The 10,383-nt window shown below is 53.8% G+C and overlaps 3 protein-coding genes across 3 annotated transcripts; 1 reads left to right on the top strand and 2 right to left on the bottom strand.

The window, feature by feature from the left end:
* Window positions 1-3,330: 3,330 nt before the first annotated feature.
* On the bottom strand, window positions 3,331-4,272 carry GUITHDRAFT_152956 (hypothetical protein). The gene is made up of 5 exons (XM_005831667.1): window positions 4,013-4,272; window positions 3,933-3,964; window positions 3,760-3,872; window positions 3,609-3,708; window positions 3,331-3,555 (listed from the first exon to the last, which is right to left on the bottom strand). Exons 1-5 carry the CDS (start codon window positions 4,198-4,200, stop codon window positions 3,464-3,466), a joined length of 525 nt encoding a protein of 174 aa, XP_005831724.1. The 5' UTR covers window positions 4,201-4,272; the 3' UTR covers window positions 3,331-3,463.
* Window positions 4,273-4,889: 617 nt separating this feature from the next.
* On the bottom strand, window positions 4,890-7,040 carry GUITHDRAFT_109521 (hypothetical protein; the record flags this gene model as incomplete). Its single annotated transcript, XM_005831666.1, has 1 exon — window positions 4,890-7,040. One exon carries the CDS (start codon window positions 7,038-7,040, stop codon window positions 4,890-4,892), a length of 2,151 nt encoding a protein of 716 aa, XP_005831723.1.
* A 136-nt stretch (window positions 7,041-7,176) lies between these two features.
* On the top strand, window positions 7,177-8,011 carry GUITHDRAFT_152955 (hypothetical protein; the record flags this gene model as incomplete). Its single annotated transcript, XM_005831665.1, has 3 exons — window positions 7,177-7,548; window positions 7,584-7,748; window positions 7,821-8,011. Exons 1-3 carry the CDS (start codon window positions 7,290-7,292, stop codon window positions 8,009-8,011), a joined length of 615 nt encoding a protein of 204 aa, XP_005831722.1. The 5' UTR covers window positions 7,177-7,289.
* Between the last annotated feature and the right edge of the window lie 2,372 nt (window positions 8,012-10,383).

The following is a 10,383-nucleotide window of genomic DNA, read 5'->3' as shown; positions in this document are numbered from 1 at the left end:
CCCTAAACCAAAAAACCCTAAACCTAGTAGTAGTAGTAGTCGATTTTATTAGAATGCTAGAATAGTCGCATCGGGTACCTTCCCGGTCTAGTCTAGTCTAAATGGGTTCTCACGCTTGGCAGAGCGGCCCTTCTTGGATGGCCCGTTGTGGCATCCAGAGTTCTATCGCTGTTCCGCTTTTTCTGTTGTTTCCATAGTCCTCCGTTCCGAGCCGCCGGTGCCGTATCTCCTCCGGGCCCGGGTTGACGGTTTCAGTGTAACCGTCCACCTTTCTATTTTTTGCGCTAAGTCCATGTCCCTTCCCTGCCTGCCGCTTGTGAAGCTTCCCCATCGGTCTGTCCTCGTTGCCCTTTCCCCTGTCGTCATCCATCTGTCTCCTGTGTCCTTGCCCCTTCCTTGCCATGTTGGTTGTTTTTTGCCTGTGAGGCTTCCCCTTCGGTCTCTCCTCGTTGACCGTTGCCCTTTCGTCTTCCATCTGTCTTCTGTGTCCTTGCCCCTTCCCTGCCATGCTGATCCTGGTTGCTTGCTTTTGAGGCTTCCCTTTTGATCCTTCCTCGTTGATCTTTACCCAGTCATCTTCCAACCATCTTATATCCTTCATGCTTGTTCTCTGTTAGTCGTGTCTCCTCGTCTCCTTGAGGTCCACAGCATGTGTTGCACTTCGAGCAGCTGGATGACTATCTTGGTCATGGCTCTGTCAATCATATCCTCGTCCATGAGCAAGTTCTGGAAATTTGTGGTCCATTCCCGCTCCATAATACTGCCTCTCACTCCTGCAATGAACGTGGCTTGTAAGACCTCTGTGTTGTCGCTCCTGCTTGTCATCTCTGCCCGCAGTGCTGCATATTTCTGTTCTTTCTCCTGAAACTTTGCTTTCAGGTTTGCCAGACTGCTTCCCTCGCCCGTGAACTCTGAAGTTCTCGCTATCTCCACCAGCACAATGCGATTGCTCCCTCTGAAGTAGCAGAGCCCATCTGGTATGAGATTGCCGTGCTCTGGTGCAGTCAGTCCTAGCCCTGTCATAGAGTTGATTGGCGTTTGCCACCAACTCTCCTGTTCAACACTTTTCTTCTTCCAGCTTTCTGTCAGGCATCCCTTGATTGTCTCCATTACTCTGTTGTGTGCCAACGCGATCATGAGCTCAAATTCTTTGCAGGCTAGCTGAACATGCACCCAGCTTTCTTCCCTGCCTTCGCACCATGGGCAACAGGGGGATGTCGTCTTCTTCCACTGGAACAGCTTTTTCCTCGTTGGTGCTGACCAGGTAATGGCTTGGATAGCTGTCCGAAGTACTGATCCGCGACACCTCTGTAAGGCTCGACCTAGGATCCTTCTGCCCGCTTGTGGTTCCAGGAGAAAGGTTTCCGTCAAGGTGAGGGGGGCTTCTTTCCTCCTCAGTTCCAGTTGTTCTTCTCTGATTATCTTATCCCATATTTTCAATCGATCCATCCCCGGCTTGAAGTTCTCTTCGTCTGCAATGCAGAATCCCAAGTCGCTGTCGATGAGGGCCCGTTCCCACGTGGAGGAGAAGGAGGATTTTCCCTTGCGGGCTTCTTCTGCAGCTTCTTGCACTACGGTGTGGTCTGCGATCATAGAGAGGTTGATCTCAATGCCTTCCCGCTGAAATTTGCTCAGGCATTCCTGCAGTCTTCCTGCCAAGTCGTATACGAGCTCGTCTTCATACTGCATGGTAGACCATCTGAGGGTGTCCGTAAGAAAGCGATGCATTCGGGTTGATTTAAAGAGGACGAAGATTTTCCTGATTGTTTTCTGTTTGCCTCTTTGTTCCCAAATCGCTTGTAGGAGTATGCAGAGTGCGATGGTATGTGCTCTGATGACGCTGCATTTTCCGTGTATCTTGATCGCTCCGCGTTCCTGCTCTCCTTCCTTGTCTTGCGTGCTGTATCCTATCGACATTGATCGACCCTTCCTGTTTCGTGATATGTCGCCGTGGATTGCGGACCACACTTGGTTCCTGTTCTTCTCCTGTTTGGCCGAGGCTTGATAGTTTTCGTTTTGCTTCCTTCGGTATTCTTGTAGCTCCTCCTGTTCAGGGATCAGGTGTACTGTGAGTTGGACAATTATTCTCTCTTGTTCCGACTCTTTGCAGTAGACAATCAGGTCGTCTTGTGACTTCCTGAGGCTCCGATCGCCCGTCCTCCAGAAATTTGCAGCGTAGCATATTTCTGATCCTTTAGGTACCTTACCGACTAGCATGAAGCCGTCAGGGATTTCTTTCCTGAAGCAAGTTTGGTTCCATCCGATCAAGATTGTTCCAGACTCGCATGCGGCGTAGCTGAGGTATTGTTCCTGTTGGTCGATCCATATTATTTCACGTCGAACCTCGTCTTCCTGCAAGCTATCGGTTGCGGCCTGGATTGTCGGGTGATAGAGGGTGGGCCAGTTGCTGAACTGTTTTGTTTCAGCGAGCATCCCCAAGTGTTCTAGAAATTCGTACGACAGCGGAAGGCCTTGTTGTCTATCTCGAATTTCAGCCATGGCGGTGGTTAGATGTTCCCACCAAGCTTGCGAGTTGAGTGAGCTGTTATGTGTTTTGCTGATATACTTAGCAATTTGCAGTAGGATCTCTGTCTTCTCTGGGTTCTTGGCTCCATCGTCATCTTCTTTCCTCGCAAATGGCGCCGAGCGAAGGGAAGGTTCAGCTTCTTTGATGTCTTGTTCTTGGCCCGTGTGACTTCTGGGCCGGTCCATGATTGCTATGTCGCCCTTGATTTTGAAACTTTCCTTACCTTTTAGGATTAGGTGTTCCTGTTGATCCAGATTGCCTAGTAGTTTAGCCATGAGGGATCTTGTGTTTGCATGAGCTGGGTGTGGCCTTCTCTCTTCTGCTGCTTCCCGATGCTTTTTGGATGTCTCCTCCCGGTCCTCCTCTGATTGCGGGTGTGACTTTCGTTTTCGGGTTGTAGCACTATCCTGCGAGGCAACCTCTCGTCTTTTCCTCTTTGTTCCTGATGCTCTGTTGACGCTGCTTACCCAGATGACATTTTCTTGTAGCAATTGCATTACGATCCCCTCCGCCTCCTCGCGTTGCCTTGGGAAAGGCCAGAGCTTCCTTGGCAAATGCAGTTCTTCGTCAGCGATAGGTCGTATATTGCGTAGCAAGGAGAATTGGAGTTTCGGGAGTTGCCTCCATAAGGCTTGGAAGGTCGTCCAGCCTTGTGGTCTGTCGCTGTCGTTCAAGTTTGCCACCATATCCTCCATCCTATGAAGGAGGGAGATGCTTCCAGGTAGGTGACCTGCTTCTATGTGGGCCCAGCTGATCCTCGTGTTTAGTTTTTCCGCCAGCCAGACTGCTAAAGCTTCGGGTCCCCGCACCACATCACGCTCCATAGTTCGAAAATTCATTTCTCTTTGGAGCTCGAGGATTGTTTGGCATCCCCATTCCGCAAACCAGTTTCTGAGTTTAGATATCAGTCTATCTTGGATGTCTCCACCTTGCTTACTATTCACTTCTCGTTCGATGTATCGTAGCGCTGCTCGCCCTAGGATTGGGGCAGGATGAGGGACCTGCAGCCCTCCATTCTCTGTTGGCAGGTAGAATATACCATTCCCTGTACTTTTGCTCAGTCCTAACGCTTGTTTAAAAGCTCGTATCCACAGTTGATCTAATTCTTGTAGATCTCGCCAAGTCCATCCAGTCATGACTGCGGAGTAGCGAAAGACGTTGAGAATTCCAACTTTCACCAGGTAGAATTTTTGCGCAGGAGTATAACTCGACGAGCTGATGTTTTTGATCAGTTCTTTGGTTTTTTCAAAGACGTATGCTCGTTCTCCCCAAGTGAAAGGGCAGCCCTTTATTCTTCGTCTTTCTTCCTTCCACAGAGAGATGCGATAGCCGAGATATTTGAACGGTTTAGTAGCCGGTAGGGCTTCGACAGGTTCCCCCATGACCGTTATTTTGTTCGCACCAGGAACCTCTCCCTTGCGAGCATAGTCGAAGCTGGTTATCTCTGATTTCTTATTGTTGATTTGCAGTCCTGACCATTTGCAGAAGGAATCCACCACTGCTACCAATTCTCGCATTTCTTTCATCGTGTGTGCGATGAGTACCATGTCATCGGCGAAGGACAGGTTGTTTGTTGTTCCTGTGCTGCACTTGTCCAATTGCCTAGAGAGGATGCATAGCACCAAGTTGGCCAGTTGTGGGCTACTTGCTCCACCTTGAGGCAGCCCGATCATTAGAGGTATTTTCCCTGTGTTGAACTCGTTTGTTTGTATTTGCAGCTCGACTCCACTGTTGCAGGCTATCACCTAAACCCTAAACCCTAAACCCTAGTAGTAGTTGTAGTAGTTGAGTTTATTAGAATGCTAGGTAGGTTGCATGGCTTGTTATCACCTTGCTCTATTCTAGTCTAACAGGGATCTCGTGACCTGGCAGTTCGGCCCGACTTGGCTGGCCCTTATGGCAGCCGTGCTTCTGCTCTGCTCCCTCCTCTGATATACTTCAGTGGTCTTCCCCGGCCTCAGCCAGTGGAGTTTCCTCCGCCGGCCTTGGCCTGGGTCGTCCGTGCTTTCAACTTGTGTTGCTTCCTCGGCTCCGACACACCTTGGCGGTCTCGGCCGGCCTTCGGCCAGTGAGTGAATGAGGGATAAGGACAATCAGGAGATAAGGTGGTAGGTGGAATGCGTATGGGTCCCTGGGACTCACGTCCCTTCCCCCGGGCCTCGGTCCGGACCGGGCCCTAGAGCCCGGCCGGCCTCCGCCCGGCCTCCTCCTCCCGGCCCCCCTCCCCCCTCCCCCACCGGCTTACCTGCCCTTACCTTCGTTGCTTGCCCCATGTCCACCTCATTTATTTCTTCCTCCTTCCCCCCATGGGGCCCACAGCTCCGCTCCGCCTCTTGTCCACCTCTAAGACTTGACTCGAGCCTCAAGCGCGCGAGGGGCCTGCACCGGCCTCCTCCTCCACGCCCTCGCCCTCCTCCGCCTCCATGTCGACTTCCTCCCTCATCATCAGCCGCAGTCGGTCTTGCTTGTCGACCTTGCCCGTGCAGCTCAACCCATGGTGCTCAGCAAATTTACTGATCGCAAGAAACAAGAGGCTTACAGATCGACTCTCGATGTCATCGCTCTCAGCCTCCTGCTCGAGCGCATCAGTCGCTGCTGCCCTTGGAGAGAAGGCGCTGCCCCTCCTCGCTGCCTTGTTCCCTTGCACCCGTGTCCAGCGCTGCTCGCCGAGGTACGCTCTGAGCTTTTCTTTCATCATGTTTCGCTTCGATCCCAGCGTCGGCGTGGCTGCCCAAGCTCCGAGCGTCATGAACTCCACGTTGCCCGGCGAGCAGAAGGTGTCATGCAGCTTGCCAACACTCTTGTCTAGCTCCAGCGAGATCGGCTTGCCAGCTAGCAGCTCCTCCTCTGATGTCTCCAAGAGCATCGTCGAGAGGTCGAGCAAGACCTGTTGGTCGACTGGCCCTGACGGCGACGCTGCTTCCATAGTAATCCTGTCGATGTCGCTGAGCTCCAGCCATCCAGCGCCTTGCTGCTGCCCTTGGGGCTCTTGGGCTTGCTCCTCGCTGCTCGGGCTCCTCTCCTCCTCATGCTGAGGGTTGAGCTTAAAACCCATAGCTTCCAGCTTGACTTCCAGGATCCCTTCCAAGTAGAAGGGCATGTCTTCCATCAAGCGTCGAGCCTCTGCCTTGGTCGCCAGGGAGAGAGCTATCAGGCTCCCATCCCAGCTGAGCGTGTCACGATCCTCCTCGACCTCGACGCTGACCAGCTTGAGGTTCATTCTTCTTGCTAACTCCAACATGGCTCGCTTGACTCTCGTGATCGATGTGTTACCTCCTCCGCACAGCGCTTCCATCTCCTTCCTCGAGAAGCGGCCTGTGCTCATGCTTGACCTCGACTTGATCTGTACTCTGAAGCTGCTGCGCCCCGCATGATCTCTCTCGCGAAGTGCCTTCCTCTGCTTGGCAATCTTTCCCCTCGGCACGAAGGTGTCGGCTGTGAGCTCGACTGCAAACGTCTCTCTGAGCTTGGCGTCGTCGCTGATGAGAGTGAGATGCACCCCCTCCATCGCCTCGCTCTCTCTGAACGAGGCCAAGGTCTGCTCGCAGCTTGCCGTCGAAGGCGAGCTGAGCACCCACTCTAGCTCTTTTTGCTGGAGAGTGCCCGTACTTGCCCCAACAGCGACATACGTCTTCGGGCTCGGCCCCTTGCGACCTCTCTGCCCAGGACCCTGCAAGAGCATGCCTGCAAGTGGTTGTACCTCTGCGGCTGCAAGAGATTGCGAGAGCAGCTGAAATCGATAAATCTGAGCGATCTCAGCCGTCGACATTCCTCCGAGAGCTAAGAGCTGCGATAGCTCGGCAAGGCTCCCTCCCTTGCCCCAAGGTCCTCGCTTGGCTCGAAGCTTGAACGACCGGTCGTGTGCAATGCTCACCTCTGTGGCTCGGAAGGCTCTCCCTTCTATGCAGTATTCTTTCCTGCCTTCCCATAGCTCCATGGCTGCTTCATTCCGAAGGAAGGAGACGGTGACTGAGATGTCGTCTGCTCGTGCTATCTCAGGTCTGTAAGGTGCTTTCCACATGATGGCCTTGTCGACTCCATCGACTGAGTCTACCATGAGACCTAGCTCCATAAGCTTCGATTTCAACTTTTCTTCTTGTCGAACATACATCGAGGAAATCCCTAGGAGAGTCATGGAGATGAAGGAGGTCCCCTCGGTGCCTTCGGTGCCGATGTATGTCTCGACATTCTGTTTCTTGGCCTCCTCCATCTGTTGAATAAACCATGCTCTCGACTCTGAGCTCCATTCACTCAGAGAGTCTTCAAACAGGTCGCGTCTCGCCTGCCGACATGTCGAGCGGATGGCTTCAGCGATAGCGTCGGGAGTGCATCCCCCCTCAGCTCTGCAAGCCTGAGCTGTCCTACTACCAGGATACCGCTTCGCGAAGCTCTTCACCCTCTCGACGAGGTCGGCGGCCTCCTCGACGTGGCCTCCAGAGCGCTCGCCCTGCGTGTATTGGCATGATCTCCGATACAGCAGGCTGCGAACGCTCTCATCATACTGTAGTACCATGCTTAGAAAGCTGTTTGAACTATACCAAGAACTTGCTCGCAGCTTCCTCCGGTCCCCTTGCGCTCTCCCTACGCGCCGCGGATGTGCATGCCTCGGGAAGGGGCGGCCCTAAACCCTAAACCCTATTATTATTATTATTATTATGTGAGTTTATTAGAATGCTAGAATGTTGCTCGGCCTCGTTGTGGGCTTATGCAATTTGATCCTAGTCTAAAGAGGCGCTCGAGCACTGGGAGTACACGGCCTACAATGCGAACCCTGCTTCTGAGGCGTCTTTCTACTTTCTACTTTTGCTGTCTTCTCTTGGCTTCCTCAGCCTCAGTCAAAAGAGTTGCCTCTCCTCACCTTGGCCTTCGGTCGCCACCTACTCTACCTCCATTCAGCTTCCTCAGCCTCAGTCAGAAGAGTTGCCTCTCCTCACCTTGGCCTTCGGTCGCCACCTACTCCTCCTCCATTCAGCTTCCTCAGCCTCAGTCAGGAGAGTTGCCTCTCCTCACCTTGGCCTTCGGTCGCCTCCACCTTCTCTCATTACCTTGAGCTCAGCTCAAGCTCGGTACGGGCTCGCCCCGTCTTCTTCCTCGCCCTCGCCTTGCTCTTCCTCCATGTCTTCCTCTTCTTCGCCATCTTCCCTCATCTCCACCCGCAGTCGGTCCTTCTTGTCCACCTTCAGCGAGCAGGCCAGCACATGCATCTCTGCGAATTTACTCAGTGCTATGAACAGGAAGCTAAGAGATCGACGCTCTATGTCGTCGCTCTCCGCCTCCTGCTCAAGCTCAGCAGCTGCCGTTGCCCGTGGCGAGAACGCGCTGCCCCTCCTTGCCTTCTTGCTCTCTCCTTGCACGCGAGTCCAGCGCTTGCTCTGCAGCCACTTCCCCAGCTTCTCCTTGAGAACGTTGCGCCCAACTCCCTGCTCCTCTGGCATCTTCGCCCACTCTCCCAGCGACATGAACTCCAGGCTCCCCGGAGAGTAGAACGTGTCGTGGAGGTTGCCAACGGCCTTGTCCAGGACCAGCTTGATCGGCTCGCTCGTCCCCGCCTCGTTCAAAGAAGCTGCATCTTCGATGACTGCTGACAGCTCGCTGACGAGCTGCATGTCCTCTTGGCTTGACGGAGATGCTGCCTCCATTGTGATCCTCTCCAGGTCTGTAAACTCCAGCCACTCTCCCTCGCTCTCCTCCTGTCGCTGCGCTGCGTCGCTGGTGCCCCGCTGACCAGCCGCCTCAGAGTCAGGCTCCTTGTCGAAGCCGACTGCTTCGAGCTTGGTTGCTGCGCCTTCGAGATAGAAGGGCAGCTCCTTCATCATGCGTCGAGCATCCTCCGTGGAGCCGAGGAGGATGCATAGCTTGGACCCGTTCCAGGACTTGGTGTTCAAATCCTCCTCCATGTCGATGCCTTCAACGTTGATCTCGAGCCTGTTAGCGATCTCCAACAAGACTCTCTTGACTCTTGCGATAGACGTGTTGCCGCCGTTGCACAGCCCCTCCATCTCCTTCCTCGTGAAGCGACCAGATGCCGCCGTCGACTTGATGATGATCTTGATCTCCTTGCCGTCCTTGCCGCCTGCCTTCTTCTGCAGTCTTGATGCCTTCTTCAACTTATTTCTGGACACAAAGCGATCAGCTGTCAACTCGACTGCGAGCGCCTCTCTGATCTTCGGGTCCTCGCTGAACAGAGTCAGGTGTACTCCCTCCATCGCTTCGCTCTCTCGGAAAGCTCGAAATGCTGTATCATTCGCCTCTGGGCAGCTCGAGGAGACGATCCACTCCACCTCCCTCTGTCTCCAGATGACGTTGGCCCCTACAGCGATGAACTTGCTGTCCTGGCGCCCCAGCGACCAGCATGCCTGCCAGCGGCTGGAGTTGGACCGCTGCAAGGGACTGGCGCAGCAGCTGATAGCGATAGACGGCAGCTATCTCAGCCGTTGTCATGCCGCCCAAGGTTAGCAGGTGAGTCAGCTCTGCCAAGCTGCCCCCTTTGCCCCAGGGTCCTCTCTTGGCTCGAATCTTGAAAGATCGATCGTGCACGATGCTCACATGTACAGCTGTGAACTTGCGACCATCGATCGCGAAGTCCTCTCTTCCCTGCCAGAGCTTCTCCGCTTGTGCATTGCGGAGGAAGGAAACAGTCACCGGGATCTCCTCAGCACTCGCTATCTCGGGTCTATACGGAGCCTTCCACATGATTGCTTTACTCTCTTGCACTGAGTCTACGATCAGTCCGATCTCTTCAAATTTCTTCTTCAGCTTTTCTTCATGGTTGACATACACCGAGGAGATGCCCAGGAGAGTCATGGAGATGAAGGAAGTCACCTCGCCGCAGTGCCTGCTGAGGCGGTGTATGTCTCGACCTTCTCCTTCTTGGCTTCTTCAATCTGCTCACTCCATCCAGTCATCGCTTCTTGCAGAAACTCACGTCGTGCCTGCCAGTGCTGACATGTCGAGCGGATGGCTTCTGCGATAGCGTCGGGGGTGCATCCCTCCACAGCCTTGCAAGCCTGGGCTGTCCTGCTGTTCGGATAACGCTTCGCGAAGCTCTTCACCCTCTCGACGAGATCAGCTTCGAGGACAGAGGCATCCACAAGTCCGCTCTGCGTGTATTGGCATGATCTCCGATACAGCAGGTTGCGAACATTTTCATCATACTGAAGAACCATACTTAGAAAGCTATTTGAAGTATACAAACCTCTCGCTTGCAGCTTCCTTGGCGCCCTGGCGGCTTCCCCTACACCTGACGAGGAGCCATGCTGCCGAAAATAACGGCGCCCTGCCGAAAATAACGGCGCCCTGCCGAAAATAACGGCGCCCTGCCGAAAATAACGGCGCCCTGCCGAAAATAACGGCGCCCTGCCGAAAATAACGGCGCCCTGCCGAAAATAACGGCGCCCTGCCGAAAATAACGGCGCCCTGCCGAAATTAACGGCGCCCTGCCGAAAATAACGGCGCCCTGCCGAAAATAACGGCGCCCTGCCGAAAATAACGGCGCCTGCCGAAAATAACGGCGCCCTGCCGAAAATAACGGCGCCCTGCCGAAAATAACGGCGCCCTGCCGAAAATAACGGCGCCCTGCCGAAAATAACGGCGCCTCTAAACCCTAAACCCTAAACCCTAAACCCTAAACCCTAAACCCTGCTTGGCCTCATTTTGGGCTAAACTCTTAACCCTAAACCCTCACTTTAACCCTAAACCCAGCTAAACCTAAATGACCTGATCAGTTGAGCAATAGGAGCCGGTGAATAGGAACATAATGCCTGAGCAAGCTTAGCTCGACTAGAGATGTAAGTTTGACGCTGTTTCTTCCTGTTTTCTTTATTGCTTCTCTTGAAGGTCTCTAATCAACTTGTTTG

The sequence above is a fragment of the Guillardia theta genome (genome assembly GCF_000315625.1).
Source record: "Guillardia theta CCMP2712 unplaced genomic scaffold GUITHscaffold_39, whole genome shotgun sequence".
In the NCBI taxonomy this organism is placed as follows: Eukaryota; class Cryptophyceae; order Pyrenomonadales; family Geminigeraceae; genus Guillardia; species Guillardia theta.
This window is presented reverse-complemented; position numbering and strand designations above follow the sequence as displayed.

Coding starts and splice junctions, on each gene's coding strand:
- GUITHDRAFT_152956 (XM_005831667.1), bottom strand. CDS start 4,200: ATGATCGGGCTGCCTCAAGGTGGAGCAAGTAGCCCACAACTGGCCAAC. Junction 3,965..4,012: donor GTAGCAGTGGTGGATTCCTT/CTGCAAATGGTC, acceptor ATCAGAGATAAC/CAGCTTCGACTATGCTCGCA. Junction 3,873..3,932: donor TGCTCGCAAGGGAGAGGTTC/CTGGTGCGAACA, acceptor CGGCTACTAAAC/CGTTCAAATATCTCGGCTAT.